The 16,894-nt window shown below is 52.5% G+C and overlaps 2 protein-coding genes across 4 annotated transcripts; both read left to right on the forward strand.

Annotated features, from left to right (window-relative positions):
* Nucleotides 1-1,319: 1,319 nt before the first annotated feature.
* On the forward strand, nt 1,320-7,170 carry FXYD1 (FXYD domain containing ion transport regulator 1). 2 transcript variants are annotated; one of them, XM_066243930.1, is made up of 7 exons: nt 1,320-1,535; nt 3,949-4,013; nt 4,470-4,502; nt 5,373-5,447; nt 5,723-5,759; nt 6,639-6,688; nt 6,877-7,170. In XM_066243930.1, exons 2-7 carry the CDS (start codon nt 3,953-3,955, stop codon nt 6,897-6,899), a joined length of 279 nt encoding a protein of 92 aa, XP_066100027.1. In that variant the 5' UTR covers nt 1,320-1,535; nt 3,949-3,952; the 3' UTR covers nt 6,900-7,170. The 2 variants fall into 2 exon arrangements, with proteins under 2 accessions (XP_066100027.1, XP_066100026.1); XM_066243929.1 differs by lacking the exon at nt 1,320-1,535 and adding an exon at nt 2,681-2,811.
* Nucleotides 7,171-7,363: 193 nt separating this feature from the next.
* Nucleotides 7,364-16,644, forward strand: FXYD7 (FXYD domain containing ion transport regulator 7). Of its 2 annotated transcripts, none has more exons than XM_066242891.1 (6): nt 7,364-7,476; nt 12,397-12,426; nt 14,029-14,103; nt 14,248-14,290; nt 14,425-14,465; nt 16,239-16,644. In XM_066242891.1, exons 1-6 carry the CDS (start codon nt 7,446-7,448, stop codon nt 16,259-16,261), a joined length of 243 nt encoding a protein of 80 aa, XP_066098988.1. In that variant the 5' UTR covers nt 7,364-7,445; the 3' UTR covers nt 16,262-16,644. The 2 variants fall into 2 exon arrangements, with proteins under 2 accessions (XP_066098988.1, XP_066098989.1); XM_066242892.1 differs by having other exon boundaries at nt 14,248-14,281.
* Nucleotides 16,645-16,894: the final 250 nt, after the last annotated feature.

The following is a 16,894-nucleotide window of genomic DNA, read 5'->3' on the forward strand; positions in this document are numbered from 1 at the left end:
TACATGAATATACTCAGTCCCTACAACAACCTTGTGAGGTGGGTAATATTACTTACTCCCACTTTGCAGTTGGGGAGACTGAGACATGGGGAGTTTATTGAGTCATTTTATGGCACTGGACATATCTAATCCAACCTCTTACCCCTGCCATTGAGTGCATCACACAGCCTTCCCTCCTGCTTGCACACACCCAGAAAAATTGCAGAACAAAGGGCTAAAAACTCAGGCAGGATCACACAAGTCTGAGTTCCAGGCCTAGTTATGTGTGGATTTAGGCCAATCATACAGCATCCCTGAGCCTCAGTTTTCCCATCTGTCCATGGGGCAATCATGGTACCCACTTCCCGGTGTGTAGATGCTAGAGGCAGTGCCCCGTTTGGGGTTCAGTGCAGGGTGGGCACCGCACAGTGGTCAGTGGGCTTGGGGTAGACTTTGGACCCAAGTGCATGCCTGCACCCAAACAGCTCTCTGATTTGAGCAAGGCTCTTGGGTTTTGGTTACTTCATTATAAAGGAAGGATGATGAACTCCTTACAGGGTCTTTGAAAAGATAAAGAACTAGTGCCGGGGCACAGAGGGGACAGATAGGCCTAAATCCACACTCACAGCATGCCCAGCCCAGCGAGGTTCTTACTCCAGTTTACGATGAGAAGGATGACAAGGACGAAAATAATAGTCACTTACTGGGTGCCAGGCTTTGTTCTAAATGTTTTACATGGATCACTTCAGATAATCATTTCAACCTCCAAGTAAGGTGAATACTATTATCTCCATTTTACAGAAGAAGAAACTGAGCTACAAAGAGGTTAAGTCATTTGCTCAACATCACACAGCTTGAAAGTGGCTGAACCACTCACTCTGCTCTGGAGCAGTTGGCCCTATGATGGAAGGAAGTTGAGAACTGGCTAGACCTGCCAGGTGTCCCCCTCCTCACTTACCCCTCTGCTTCCTGTCACTCCTCCCCAGTGCTGCATAAATATCAGAGTTGTCATTAACTAGGGACTGCTCATGATCCTGGGGTCCAGACCCAGGAGGAACAGAGGCTGAGGCCTCACGTAGACAGGGATGAGGGAGACTTGCAAAGCGCTCCAGGCCCTCTGAGGCCATGTGCACACACGTATGGGTGTGCCAGGGCTACGCCTGTGCCTGAGGGTGAACATGCACGTCCCTGACTGTGTCCTGCAGAGTCTGGGTCTGGGCCTGCTTCTGACCTCTCCGACTGAAAGGGGGCAGTTTCTGCTCTTAACCACCAGGGGGACCCGGGGAAAATTGGCTCCACGTTGCCCAGCCTAGGCTTGCTTATCTCTAAAATGGAGTTAATAATAAGACAGTGTCCAGTCAGAGCCCTGTGAGCCTGGCCTGAAGTTACACGTATGACCCCAGTGACTTCTCCATTTTATAGGATGGAAAACAAGCACAGAGAGGTCACATCGGCAGCCCGAGTTCACACAACCAGGAGTGGTAGAGTCCGGACCTGACCCCAGATTTTTCTGACACCAGTACCTTGTGAATTTGGCCTGCCCATGAGGATACCAGGTATGTTGTTCTGCAGGGGGGTCCTAGAGGCCACATGAGCTCAGGGAGGGGAAGTTTAGGATTAAACGCATCGACTCATGTTTGATGGTGTCACCGAGAGAACAAAAGCGTGTAGGCCTATATGTCTGTGCTTGTGTGGCCAGCTGTGTGCTTGTTTGCCTGTGCATGAGGTTGTGCTCACAAGTGTGTGTCTGTCTTTATGGTTATGTATAAGCATGGCTGGTTGTCTGGTTGTGTCCTTGACAGTGTTTCTGCTTCTCTGTGTGTCCGTGTAAATGTGTGTGTCTATATATATGTGTACACAAGTTTGTGGGCCTTCACTTCTCTAGGATTGTATAGGAGTGTATTTATGTGTGACATGTGTGCATTGGTGTTTCTGTACCACTGTTTGTAAGGATGTCTTCAAAACAGTGTGTATCTTTGTGACCATTTGTAAGAAGGGGTAGTTGGGTGGCTGTGTCTTTGATTGTATAGGTAGCCATATGAATAAATATGTGTGTGTATTGTTTGAATGCACAGATGTTTGTCTTAGTGTTTTGTGAGTGGTGTAAGAGGTGGTGGCTGTGTGTGCGTGTGTGTGTGTCTCTCTGAGTGTGTTATTCTGTGTGTGTTTGCCTCTGTGTTTGTATGTACATACATGCATGTATTTGTGTGCTTTTCGCCTGTTTGTGTGTGTGTGTGTGTATGCATTCCTGGGGGACTTCACAGTCAGCAGTGGACAACACACACTGAAATGTCCCCCAAACAGCCAAATAGGCTCTGAGAACTCTGGGGTCAGGGGTTAGTGGGCTCCTCAACACTCAGGCTAAGTGACTTCAGGCCGCACCTGAGCCCAATTCCCAGGGAGCAGCATCATAGAAAATTGTTGACACCTCCCACCCCAGCTCAGAAGCAATCTGAGGTGGGCCTGAAGCATGTGCGTGTGCGTGTGTGTGTGCGTGTGTGTGCGTGTGTGTGCGTGCGCGTGCAGTCCAGTCTTCTCTGCCAGCGTCGCACCTCCTTTCCCCAGCTTTCCCCAGTGTGACTGTTCTTACATCTGAACAGAGAGAGTTAACCTAGCGGGCCAGGGCGGTCTGGGCTGGGGGCCGCCCCCTGGCCCCCCTCCAGCACCAGCTCCAGTTACAGCTGCTGGTTGGGGAGGGCATGGCTGGGGTGTGGCTGGGAGGGGAGACCGCTGGGGGCGGTGCATCTAGCTCTGGGCCAGGGGGTCCAAAGTGCTTGCCCGGTCACAGCCGGACTTGGGGGACTCCTTCCAGCAGGGGACAGCCTGATTGGGGTGAGCGTCCCCTACCCCACTCCTCCCCTCCAGGCCTCACCCTTCGCCTGGCTGGGCAGCCTATTTTGGGAGCAGGAGTGGCCAGCCCCTGGCTTCCCAGGCAGGCTGAACCCAAGAGGAAGGGAGTATGGTTGGGACATTGGGGTTCCCCCAGGGGTGGGAGTGTGGGTACAACTTCTCCCTTCCCTGCTGCTGCCCCCTGGCTGGGTGTGGGCTGTGGACATTCACATGTGTAGGCTGGGTTGTGTCACTGATCAGAGGCACTGGAGGCCTAGATGAGGAGTAATGCGTGCCTGACTGTCTCCACCCCATGTCCTGTTCTAACCAGAAGTGTGGGGAACAAGCGCTTGTCTCCATTTCAGCCCGTGTGTGTGTGTGTGTGTGTGTGTGTGTGTGTGTACATGTGCATGTACACATGTGCACGTGTGTGTCCCTACCCCTGGCATCTGTCTTTTATCTCATGTCACTTGCCTGGTGTTGTTTGGTTATGAAAGATGTCACCCAGAGGTGGGCGGAGGGGTTATTTTTCCCTTTTCTCATTGTTTCCAGAAGAGAAAAAGGGGTGGCCTTTTCCCCAGCAGGGTTGTGCGTGACCCTGAGGAAGGGAAAGAAAGCTGTTGCCATGGTGGCCTGTGTGAGGCAAATTCCTCCAGAGTGAAGTGGGAGATATTTATACCCAGGGTCAGGCAGAGAGCGGCTGTCAGTGGCCAGGGCAGCGGAGCTGGGATATTTTGGACACAGGGAGGCTGTGCTGTGCGGGCAGGTGGTCCCTTGGGCGTGTCCTGCCTGTCTCATCCCTTGCAGTGTATCTGTCCATCTGGGTGGGGTGAGGCTTCCTGCTCTTCACTAATGTAGTGTGGGGAGTCCGTCGCCTGCTGTGGAGAGGCCCAGGCCTGCAGGAGATCCTTGTGGGCTATGTGTGTCTCGTCCTTGTCCTTGCTGCCATGGGACCTCCGTTGTGTGGGCTGATTTGGTGACATTGTGTCCCATGAAGTGGGGGTGCCTGTTTTACTCAGGGTGGATGACAGATGCTTTTAGAATTAAGTTCCTCAACTGTCTCTAAGTTAACCCCTTGAGTTCAGGCCCCAAACGTAGGGTGACAAGGATATACATTTTCTAACCTTGGATGTCCCCTAGGACAATGGCATCTCTTGACCACATCTTGGTTCTTTGTGTGAGTCTCCTTGCCATGGCTAATGCAGGTGAGTCTGGGAGGCAGTCCACTACCCACCTCAGACCCAGGGGTGACAGGAGTCAGAGAAACTCTGCAAGAGAACCAAGTTGGAGACTCCATCTTAAAGGGCATTGGGAAATTGAGGGTCTCACTTGGGGTCCAATAGCAGGCTAGTATTTAGGGGAGGAGAAAGGGTGCCCAGGTCAGGCAGAGTGTGGGGTGGTGGCTGGCTTCCCCAGAATGATGGAGTCACAGACAACCTGTAATGAGAAGGGGGTCTGGGAGTTAGGTGCCCTTTATCCCACACAGAACAGAGCAGAAGGGGTGGCTAAGACTCAGAGACGGTGGGTAGCCTGCTGAGGGTCTGACCGTTCCACAACTTCCAGCCTAGGAAGATAAAGCCCCCAAAAGGGTCTCTTTATGCCCAAGTCCAGGAGCCCATAGAAGCATCCAACCAACCTCTGATTTCTCTTTCTCTTTCCAGAAGCTCCACAGGAACACGACCCATTCACCTATGGTGAGGACAGAAGGGGCATCTTTGGGAATGGGGAGCAGGGCTGGATTTGCCTGTCTTGTCCTCATAGTCTCTCTCTTTTCTTTTCTTTTTCTTTTTTTTTTTTTTGTATTTTTCTGAAGCTGGAAACGGGGAGAGACAGTCAGACAGACTCCCGCATGCGCCCCACCGGGATCCACCCAGCACGCCCACCAGGGGGCAATGCTCTGCCCCTCCGGGGTGTCGCTCTGCCGCAACCAGAGCCACTCTAGTGCCTGGGGCAGCGGCCAAGGAGCCATCCCCAGCGCCCGGGCCATCTTTGCTCCAATGGAGCCTTGGCTGCGGGAGGGGAAGAGAGAGACAGAGAGGAAGGGGGGGGGGGGTGGAGAAGCAAATGGGCGCTTCTCCTATGTGCCCTGGCCGGGAATCGAACCCGGGTCCCCCACACGCCAGGCTGACGCTCTACCGCTGAGCCAACCGGCCAGAGCCTCTCTCTCTTTCTTTTTGTCTGCTTCTCTGTCTCTTTCTCTGTGTGTCTACCTCTCTATTTGACCCCTCTCTGTCTCTCTAATTCTTGCTTTCTCCTTTTACCTCTCAGTATCTTATTGTCCATCCTCTGTTGCTTCCTGCTTTTTCTCCCTTCGCTGTTCCCCCTTACCCCCTCCATCATCCTTCCTTACTCCCTTGTTTCCTCTGTTCTCCCTGCACTGCTTACCTCTTTCCATTCCTTCACCGTCATTTCCCTGATCCACCTCCTTTCATATCTGTTCCTTCCTGATTGATCTTTCTCTTCTCCTCCCCATCCTTTCTCCTTGCTTCCTCCTACCCATTCTGCCTTTCTCCTATCCTTTCTCCTCTCCTCCCGGCCCTCACCTTCCTTCCTGCTTCCCACAGACTATCAATCCCTCCGGATCGCTGGCCTCACCGTCGCCGGGATCCTCTTCACTCTGGGAATTCTCATCATCCTCAGTAAGTACCCCCACATCATTACCTTCTGCCCGTTTCCACCCTCAGCCCCGCCCCGCCCCGCCCCGCCCCGCCCCCGCTCCGCCTCCAACCCCGCCCTATTCCCCATCCTATTCCTGCCCCGCCCAGGCCCCACCCTATTATTCCCCGCCCTCTACCCGCCCCGCCCCTGTCCGTGAGGCTCCGCCCCCGCGAGCACCAGCTGGAGCAAGAGCGCCTCTCGGTGCCCACCCAGAATAAACTCTCAGCCCTGACTTTCCCCGACTATCTACCCACAGGCAGAAAGTGCCGGTGCAAATTCAACCAGCAGCAGAGGTAAGAAACCCAGCACTCATTCACCACTCCCGCTCTACAGGGGCTTGCTGTGAAGGTGAGACGGGAAGTCCACCCAGCCTGCAGCCAGCGACCCTTCAGCAACTTTGTATTAAGCACCTACTATGTGCTAAGCCCCAAGCCAGGTCCTGGGACCAAGCAATGAATTAACTGCCCTCTGTTAGGCTGCGCTCCCAGGCCTGTGGGCGCGGTGGCCGTAGGTTCCAACAGCTCCACAGCTATAAAATCATAAATAACCGCGGCGAAATGAGATCACCATTCGGTGGCCCAGTTTAGCTCAGGGTCTTGTTGCTAGCTCTTTGATTCATCTTTAAATACAAATTTAAAACCCAGGCAATCTATAACTACCTTCTCCGTGTTAAAACAGTTATAGATGTTATTATAAATCATAGCTAATATTTGTTGGGCGTGTCCCACGTGCCAGATACCACCACTGCATTGTGTATTCTCTTATTTACCCTTCACACTACGTCTCTGAGGTAGGTGCTGTTATTACCCTCATTTTACAAATGAAGAAACTGAGGCACAGAGAGGTAAAATCACTTGCCCAAGACCACTCAACTAGAAGATGAGGCCATCTCGAGGCAGTCTGCCCTTCAAGTCCCTATGGTCATCTGTCCCCCACCCAGTCCCTTCCCTGGCCCTCCAGAAGTTACAGGTACCAGCCTGAAGCGCCTCTCGCCATGCACTTAAAGGGCTCCTGGGTGCCCCTAATTTTCTGGCGGAACCCGAGCCCGCTCCTTGCCCATCTCGGCCCTGGAGCACGCAAGTCTATGAAATGAGAGCTGCATTAGGGGGATTTCTGGGAGTGGCTGCCTCTCTCCTTTCCCATTCCCAATTATTATGCTTCTCTACTCCCAGGACTGGGGAACCTGATGAAGAGGAGGGAACTTTCCGCAGCTCTATCCGCCGTGAGTTTGGGGAGACTTCGGGGGTTTGGGGTGAGGGTTGGTACCAAGAACCCCTTTACTGTCCCGCTCTGGGCATGTGGAGGGTGGGGCTTGATCTCAAACCAGAAGGTGGAGAATATCCCTGCTACTCCCTCTTCTGCAGGAACCGGTACCCCTCCTGAGACCCGAACTCTCTGTTTGCCCCTCAGGTCTGTCCAGCCGGAGGCGGTAGAGACACCTGGCTCAGTGGAACCCAGCCAGGTCCTGCAGCTCTGACTGGACTGGGGAAGGGACGGGAGAGGAGGAGGGGCCGAGGGGCTGGGGCAGGAGGGCTGGGGAGCGCTCCTGTCTCTCACCTCTTCGCTTCTCCAGGAATCCCCTGGCACCTGAGGCCTCCCACCCGCCAACTGCGCACCTGGACTGCCCTATACCCTAGCCCAGACCCCACCAACTCCTCTCTGCCGCCCAGACTTCCAATAAAACGTGCTTTTCTCTCATAACAACATTTTGTAGACGTCAGTCCCTCTGCGCGAAAGCCCGGGCGGGCACCCCCTCGGACCCGGCAGGGGGCGCCCCCGCCCCTGAGGAAGGGGCGGGGACGGCGGCAGTGGGCGGGGTGGCCCGAACGGGGGCGGGTTCTCCGGGGCCCCATTGGCTACGGTCCCCCCCGACACCAGGGCTCCCCCATCTCCCCCTGTCACCAGTCCGTCCGGCTTCCAGCTGCTGCAGCCGCGCCTTCACCGACTCGGCATCGAGCTGCCCCCTGCTCCAGCGCGGCATGGCGACCCCAACCCAGGCCCCCACAAAGGGTGAGCGTCGCCTGGGGAGAAGGCGCAGGGGGGCTCCGGGGTCTTAGAGCTTCGGAGAGTGGATCTGGGGAGATATCCGTGCTGGAGAGGGAATGGAGTCGGGAGAGGGATGTCCGCTCCTTCCATGGGCGGAGGCCCCTGCAGTGCACCCCTGGGCGTCCCTCTGGGCCCTTTGGACACCCGCTCCGGTGGTGTCGGTCCTGTTGGAGAGCGGCAGTCCCGAGGGAAAGGATGCTGGGGCCGGTAGCTATGGCAACTGGGTGGCGGGTCGGTCCTGCACAGGACAGCGAAGGTAGTGGACGCGAAGAGATGGGTTTCCAGGGTGGGAGCCGGCGGATCTGCAGCCACAGATGTTCTCGCCCGTTCCAGGGTCCCTGTGGTGGGTAAGGGGAGGGATCCATGTCCCTCTCTTTTTCCACCGCTAGCTGCTATGGTGAGTTTTCCTGAAACCCCTGACAGGCAGACTCAGAGGGAAAGGGGAGAAAAAGGGAAAGACGGGGAGATGAAGGAAGTGAGAGAGAGAGATGGAGAGAGACAGAAAGAGAGGGAGACAGAAAGGAGACCGACTGAAAGAGCCAGAAACCAAGAGAGACAGGAGACAGAGTCAGATTCAGAGACCCGGAGCGACGGACAAAAGATTCAGAGAAAGAGAAGAGACAGAGGCAGAGGGACTGAGGAAACTGTGGAGAGGGAGACAGGGAGAAAGACACAGAGGAGGGAAGGGAGAGACCCGAAGCGCCAGAGAGGAATAGAGAGGAGGAGGGGCAGCACAGGGTGGGGCCGAGCCACTGCAGTGGGCCCCCGGGGGCAGGAACGGGTGGCAGGACCCTCCTTTCCAGCCCTCATTTAGGGGTGTCGTCTGGTCGGGGAGGTGCACTTGGGGGCACACAGATGCTTCTCCCCATCACTATCCAGCCTCAGCGATGTACATTTCACACTCATTAACCCAGTTACATGCACCCACTTAAACACGCTCTCTCTAGAGCCTCCTTTCCTGAACCTGCTTCTTCAGAGGAGCAAGAGAAAGAATGGTTTAATTAAGGGTGGGGGTGCAGGGGAAGGGTTTCCAGCACTGAGAGCAGGGCCAGGGGATAGGCTATCGGCGGTGCTGAGGAGCGCCCGGTGGTGAAGGAAACCCCACTCCAGTCCGATCTTTCCTTCCCTGCCCCCTTTCCCGGCAAGGCAGGGGCTGCTGCACTGAGCTGTATCTGCAGAATTTGAAGCAGGGCGGGGGTGGGGGTGGGGGCTGCAGAGGCTGGAAGCCACCCTAGGGAGAGGGGGCAGGGCTAAGCCAGCAGGCCTGGCGGGAGCCCAGGGCTTCTTTTCGTGGAGATGGTTAGCAGGATCGATGGCAGGGGGCGGGCGGAGGTGGGAGGACAGACGCCTCAGCCCCCTTCTCCCCCCCCCCCCCCCCCCGCACCAGCGTTTTCCCTAAGCATGAGAGGAACCACAGGTCTTGGGAAATCCCAGGGGGAGGGAAAGCACGTTGTCCCTTGCAAACTGCTTAAGGAAACTAAATAATGGATTGTTGGGGCAGGGTGGGTGAAGTCTCTCCCCAACCTGTCATAGTGTGGGAAGGAGAGTTGCAGGGCCCGGGTCCCTATCCTTGAGAAGGAACCTCAGCTTGGCCAGAAGCCAGCCCTGCAGGGTCAACAGAGGGAGGTACAAAGGGAGCAGAAGGAATCCACATTGGCCCTCGAGTTAGAAACCCAACCCCTAAACCCTCCACAGGACCCTACTCAGCCTGGGGTGCTCAAATACATCACCTCTCTTCACTCTCAAGATGCCCCAGTTACCATAGCAACCGCCTCCTTCCTGATGTCTCTGGCAACTGGCCACCAGTGGTGCACATATCTTCTCCTGCCTCCTGGCTCCACCCTTAGCCCAGCCTCAACCGAGGACCCAGATTGCTGGGGCAGCAGAAACCAGAAGAACTTCTGCATGGAGCACAAAACAGCCAGGGAAGAACCAAAGAGTATTTTGGGACAGGCACTCACCCAGTGGGCTCCAGGTGGTTTGGGTAGGGAGGGTGTGCGGAAACAGAAGAGACAAAAGTGGGATAATCCAACTGCTCCATCTCTGGTGCAGTCTCCCGCAGCCCGCAGCCAGAGGAGCTGGCTTGCCTTCTCTCTTCTTTCTTTTTCTTCTTTCTTTCTTTCTCTTCCTCCCTCCCTCCCTCCCTCCCTCCCTCCCTCCCTCCCTCCCTCCCTCCCTCTCTCCCTCCCTCCCTCCCTTCCTTCTCTCTTCTTTCCCCCACCCCTCTTCCCTCCCTTTTTCCTTTTCTTTCTTCCCTTCTTTCCTTAAACGTTTCTTCAAGAAACTTTTATAAATTCCAGGATTTAACAGCAGAGATGAGTCAAACAAATGCACTCCCCATCTGGTGCGAAAGCAAAGATAGAGCACAGATGATTCTAAAATAATGTTTCTGCATGTTGGTGCTTTTGAGGACCGCTTTCATGATTTTGCCCTATCGTAATGTTCCCTACACTGCTATTTCACATTTTTTTCTTCGAAAGATTAACTTTTTGAAAACTTAATTAGCTTTATGTTATATCACCATCGTGAACAGAAAATCAGGATTATAATTATTGTTTATTTTAATTAAAGGCGAGTATAAAAATGATTTTAAATAAGCGACTTCACTTTTCTGACCCTTAGTGTCCCTCTTCTGTGGAATGAGGATGAAGATAGCACCTATATCAAAGAGCTGCTGTGAAAATTAGGTGTGTTAATATCTGTAAAGTGTTTAGAAGGGAGCCTGGAATGGAGTCAGTGCTATCAAGTGCTGTTTAGATAATAAATAAAGGAGAAAACCAAATAATGTCACAAAATTCTACCTAGATATTGTTGCCTGCTGAACCCTCTGAGCCCAAGGCCTGTGTTCTCTTGGGCAAACGGGGAGAGTAAAAAGGGTTTGAAGGTGTTAAAGACACATCAGCACCTACCTAAAACTTCCTCTTTGAAGACTGGGCAGAACAGACAAGGCTAAACTTACACTTTGTGCTAATCAGTGCTATTCATGGTCTTGCCTACGTACCACATACCACATGTATCGACTGGTTTAGGCTAGAACATCCTGGGTTAACAAATAGTACCAAAAACTTCAGTGGCTTCCGACAACCAAGGTTTATTTCTCATTTATACCATACCTTCATTACAGATCAGCTGGGGGTCTCTATTCACCAAAGAAAACTTGGACATTCATGTCACCAGGCCAAAGTCAAAAGGGAGCTCTTGTGTGGGCTCTGAAATATTCCATCCTGGAAATGATGATGACATTTCTATTCATAGTTCACTGGCCAGAATTAATCATATGCACGTCTTTCCCCCACCTCAAGGCAGCCATCGCTCCCAGAGCCTGGAAGGGGAAGAGCACTAATGACAACACCTAGCATCGTTGGTGCTCCTCCCCTGGTGGTGCCCTAGAATTCTGCTCCAGAGAAGCCAGACTTGTACTAAGAGCTGTTGGAAGAATTCAGGAAACATCAGGATTGGTTCTTGAATAGGAAGGAGGTTCTAGCTCTCCTGAAGGGGAATATAATTTGGGACAGGAAGGTTGGAGATGAGGAAAAGTAAATCCACAGACACACACATATTCTATCCACACATTAACATTTATGAAATCAGGTTAGGTATTCTAATAGATGGGATGTTTCATGCGGTACAGTTACATACACGTTCATGCATAACACACACTGGGAAAGCTATTACAAAGTCAATTTTGAATCTTAAAATCGGTGGTGCCTCAGAAATAAGTAATATAAAACACGTTATATAGCTTGGCCTGTGGTGGCACAGTGGATAGAACATTGACCTGTAGTGCTGAGGTCGCCAGTTCAAAACCTTAGGTTTGCCCAGTCAAGGCATGTACCACAAGTAACAAGCAAGCAATGAACAACTATGAGTTGATACTCTTGTTCCCTCACCCTCCTCTCTCTGTAAAATCAATAAATAAAATATTTTTTAAATTAAAAAGTAAATAGGCCCTGGCCGGTTGGCTCAGTGGTAGAGCGTCGGCCTGGCGTGCAGGAGTCCTGGGTTCTATTCCCGGCCAGGGCACATAGGAGAAGCGCCCAACTGCTTCTCCACCTCTCCCTCTCTCCTTCCTCTCTGTCTCTCTCTTCCCCTTCTGCAGCCAAGGCTCCATTGGAGCAAAGTTGGCCCGGGCACTGAGGATAGCTCTGTGGCCTCTGCCTCAGGCGCTAGAATGGCTCTGGTTGCAACAGAGTGACGCTCCAGATGGGCAGAGCATCGCCCTCTGGTGGGCATGCCAGGTGGATCCCGGTCAGGCGCGGGAGTCTGTCTGACTGCCTCCCTGTTTCCAACTTCAGAAAAATACAAAAAAAAAAAAGTAAATAAAATACATGATATGTATAGCATAATATAGGGTATATTATAGGATGGCTCCCCTGTGCTGGATTTGGTGGCAGAAGCGAGTGGATGAGGGCAGTAGCCGCAGTGCTTGCCTCTTGGAGCTCTCAGATGACTGAGAGGCTTTGGGGAGTATTCAGGGGAAGCTGACACTAAGCAGACCACCAGTGGGACTGGAGACTCTTCACCCCCAGCACTAGATGCCAATGGGACTATGTATGTGTTTTCAGGAAATGAGTCCATAACTCGAAACAAGACTTCCACAGGGGACTAGGACCAAGACTGCCCTGTATGGTTGGGTAGGTTGTGCACTGTACAAGGGAAGGTACCAACCAATGGGTTCAGTGGGGGCTGGAATCCCTCTTAGCTTCTCTCTTCAAGGTTTGTGTCATGCCATGAAGCCATGTCATCTAGAGCAAGGGGTCTCTGTCTGATTTCTACACAGAAACCACTGGGCCAGTGGCCCCATCTGGATCCTCAAAAATGTTATGACGCCCAGTGTTGAAATATTTTTTCCCTCTCTTTCTTTCTCTGCTTTCCTCCCCACAGTTCCGCAGGAACCTGACCCATTTTACTATGGTGAGTGGCAGATTCTGTGATGAGGGCACCCTTGGGCTGGACGGAGGGGTGGCTGCAGGTCGCCACAGGTCACTGCTGACATGACTTCAGCTGTCGCTGGTGTGTGCTGGACCACTAGCCATGTGACCATGTGGATATAGTTCACACCAGCTGGGCTTATGGAGGGCAGAATCAGATTGGGGGTACTTTTTCAGGGCCCCCCTTAGGCTTCACCAGTACTCTGGGCTGCTGCATTGGGGTCATCAGAGTAGCAAAAACTCCTGAGGCCAACCGCCCGGATTTGAATCCTGGCTTATCCACTCACTAGCTGTATGGTTTTGAGAAAGCAGATTTGCCTTTCTGGGCCCTTCTGTAAACAAGGGGAAGAAACAGTTTCCACTTATGAGGATCCTGGGAAAGATTTACTTGGATAATGCCATTAAATTATTCTCACAACATGGAAGCTCAAAGAAGTTACTTCCGGGTCTAGCAGACCTGGCCCCGGTTTCCTCTCTAAACAACCCATGCCCTCTGCCTTTGCTTACTCGTACTGTTCCTTTAATATGCCAAGTGCTTTCCCACCTCAGAGCCTTTGCACTCGCTCTTCCTCTGACAAAGATATTCCTCCTCTCACTCTTCACACAGCTGCTAAGGCTCCTTTTCCTTCTTCAGGTCTCATATCAAATATAAACTATTCTTCTAGGAAAGACCCTCCCTGAATCCCCCTGCAAGAGGAGCCACACCTCATCTATAAAGGGTCATATGACTCAAGTTTTTATTTGTTTGTTTGTTTTATTTGTTTAGTGCTTGATCACAATATGAAAGTCAACTGCCTGAGGGCAGAGGCCTGGACCACTGCTGGTAGACAGTGGATGCTCTATAAATTAAAATTTCCAAAAAAAAAAAATTCACTGTGGTATAATTAGACAAGAATAGTTCTAATGTAGGAAGATAAAGGAAAGAATGAGATTAAAAAGTGTTGAGGAGAGGATGGGAAATTCTAAATAGGGCAGCCAGAGAAGGTTTCACTGACATTTGAATAAAGCCCAGAAGTTAGTAATGGCCGGATATTTGAGGAAAGAGCTTTCAGGCAGAAGGAACAGAAAGTGCAAAGGCCCTGAGGTAGGACCATGGTTGATATACTCCAGGGAGACTAGTGTGCCCAGGGAAAGTGGAGTGGGGTGAAGTCTGAGAGGGAACAGGGACTAGATCACACAGGGTCTTGTGGCCTGTAATGCAGACTTTGGTTTTTACTTGGAGCACAATAAAAATGAGGAGAGGCAGCTCTGAGCATCCCTGCAGCTGGGGGGTGGGGGGTGCCATAGAGAAGGACTCTTGCTATTGTAGTCCAGATGGGCGAGAACTGTGGACAGGACCAGGGAGGAGGTAGTCGAAGGAGGTCATGTATATATAGCCACCGACTTCAGAGGAGGGCAGAAAGGAGAGAGAGGACAGGGGAGCTGTGTTTTCCATCCTGGTCCTCATATTAACCCACTGGAGGAACCTCCAGCACAGCCTGCAGCATCCCTGAATGTTGGGCTCCTGGCTGGGCCACCTGAAGCCAGGCTGGCGGCGTGACTAAGGTGCCAGCCCCACCTTGATGTCCCCCTTTATCTTCCCCAGACTATGACACTGTGCAGACTGTGGGCATGACTCTGGCTACCATTTTGTTCCTGCTGGGCATCCTCATTATCATCAGTAAGTATGACCCTTTCCTGGGCTCCAGGAGCCCCCGAAGAGGGCCGCTTCAGGACCAGGCCCCAGGCACTTACAGTCTCCTTCTGGCTTCTGACCAGATCCTTAGGTCCTGTCCTCTTGTTATGTCTCTCTCTCTCCTAACAGGCAAGAAGGTGAAGTGCAGGAAGGCGGACTCCAGGTCTGAGAGGTCTGGCAGCAGTAGGGAGAGAAGGGAGAGGGGTGGGAGCAGTAACCCAGGGCCCAGGCCTGCCTTTTGTTTCACACAAAGCCTGCAGCTACTGAGCCTCTTTCTGTTTTTCTTTCTCATCTTTGCTTCCACAGCCCAACATGCAAGTCCTGTAAGTCAGAGCTTCCTTCCTCAGGTAAGGGTGAGAAATGTGTGGCTCTGGGAGGACAGTTGGGAGCAGAAAGGGGAGTCATTAGAAGGGGAGTTGCACTGATCCTAAAGAGGCCGCCAACCCAATGGATGGACGTGGGAAGTTCAGTAGGAACTGATATCCCAAAGATCAAAAATGTTAAACCACGGAGAGTCGGTGGGATGACAAATGTCCTACAGAGTCCACAAGCCTCCCAGAAACAAGTATCCAAGCCTATAAAGTCAAGGAAGAATTAATTCCCCCGGAGGAGGAAATCATAAGCCTGGGAAGAGAGGCACCCACATGAAAGGACTGCAGTCAGAATGAAGACAGAGTTCAGCCCTAGAGAAGCAGGAAGATAGAATATTTTCCAGACGTAATTGTTCAATTTGGAAGTTCTAGGATGAAATGACGGAGAAAAAGAAAGGAGGGAAGGAAGGGAGGGAGTAACAGGTGAAAGAAGGAAGAAGGGCTTCTGAACAATATTATCAAAATAACAAATGGAGAGATGTATAGAATGCAGGTTTTTAAAAATTAATGTAAGGAGTATGAGAATGAAATGATAGCAAGTATAAGAAAGGGATAAAGCCTGACCTTTGGTGCTGCAGTGGATAAAGCCTTGACTTGGAATGTTGAGGTTGCAAGTTCGAAACCCAGGCTTGCCTGATCAAGGCACATACAAGAAGCAACTAGTGTGAGTTGATGCTTCCCGCTGCTCCCCTGTCCCCCTTTCTCTCCCTCTCTCAGCTCTCTCTAAAAAAATCAAGAAATAAAATCTTGGATGAAAAGAAAAGAAAGAAAGGAACAAAAGAGAAAGGGAAGAGAAAAGTGTGTGGTGGGTACAGGAGAGGGTGAGGATGAGGATGGAGGTGGGGAGGATGGAATGTAGGAGTGGGTAGAGGAGAGTGAGGGTGTAGGAGGGAGAGTGGGTGCAGGTGGGTGGAAGGTGTGAAGAAAGATGGAGAGAGATGTAGACTGTAGGAGGAGGATAAGCGTGTGGATGAAAGTTGGTGACTCCTTGGGGGTGTTAATTTTAATTATGTAAAAATATCTCGACCTGTTTTTCAGTGGAACTGCATCCTCTGCAGGGACTTTTTAAAAAGAAATCAGATGGGAATCTCTGCCTCTTATAAAGTTCTTGTAACTAAAAAAATGGACTTGGGAGTACACAATATTTGGGGAGATTTGGTAGTAAATGTCATGTGTTCTGTTTCATGTTCTTTTAATGAGCCATAAAAACATTAAGGGGACACTTTGTGGATGATTGGGAAGGGGGGCCTGACACTGGGCCACAGTCTGAGAACATGTGCAGGATTCTGACCCACTCCAGTTGAGATGGTCTCAAGTGGGTGAGAAACAGAGGAGTTCTTGTGTCCCAATGCTCAGAATTCTGGGAGTGGGAAATGGGGGTGTAAGAGGAGGTTGGGGGTCTAGGAGGGAGATGGAGACCCCTTCTGGCAGGGGGAAGCCCCAGAAAAGCCCAGCTGTGCCCGGGGTCTCAGCCTCTTTACGGGTAGGTTCCCTTCTCTGACAGTGTCCTATGGGACAGGACAAAGACACACAGGTGTCCCTATATGAACCACACATTAGGGAGTGAGGAGGCAAGACCACTCCCCAGTGCTAACTCAAGGGTGCCAGTCCTTGGGGTTAGCATTCCCTGGTGGAGATGGAGGACTCACTGGTTCTGGGGAGGGGGCTGCTTCCATCCCTCTAGTCGCTGACCCAGGCTCGCTGGTTCTTTCGCTCTCTCTCTGTGTCTCTGTGTGTGTTTCTCTGCAGCCCCTGGAGGTGGCGGCGTGTAAAACCAGCCTCCAGCACCTCCACTGCTGTCCCTGCCTGAGTGTGGGAGCCTGAGGACCGGTGGGAGCGGTGGGGACCCCAGCCTAGCGCTGCTGGTGGCGCTCCCCGGAATGAGCCGCACCACCCACCCCGAGGCTGGAGCCGCTGCACCCTGCTGCCCCTCCCCAGGCCTTGGCAATGACGACCCCCAAAGAGCTCATCTGCATCCCAGATCCAGGGACTTAGGTCTCCAGTTTCTGGAGTCCGGGAGTCCAACCCCAGCCCCCCCGAGTCCCGGTGTACGGCCCCTCGGCACTTCCTTGTCTCCTCTCCAAAGATCCGTTCGCCCGCGCCCTCGGTGTCTATGTCTTGAGCTTAATAAATGTGCATTTGGTTTTTCCCCCTGTTCTGTCTGTGTGTTCTCATCTGTGGGAACAGAATGGGGGAGGGACAAAACTGAACCTGAGGTAGCTCCCGCCCAAGTCTTCAGAGGTGTTCCTCCTTCTTCCCCTTCCCCATGAGCCACCTCCTTTCTCTCCGAGCCCCGCGAGTTTCCCTTCCCCTCCCTCAGCCACCCCTCCCCGCCCTCCCCAGTCGCCTCTCCTTCCTCCTCGCCCGGAGACCCTAATAGACCCCTCCCCTTCTCCCCGCCCCCC

Source organism: Saccopteryx bilineata, chromosome 9 (genome assembly GCF_036850765.1).
Source record: "Saccopteryx bilineata isolate mSacBil1 chromosome 9, mSacBil1_pri_phased_curated, whole genome shotgun sequence".
NCBI classification, from domain to species: domain Eukaryota; kingdom Metazoa; phylum Chordata; class Mammalia; order Chiroptera; family Emballonuridae; genus Saccopteryx; species Saccopteryx bilineata.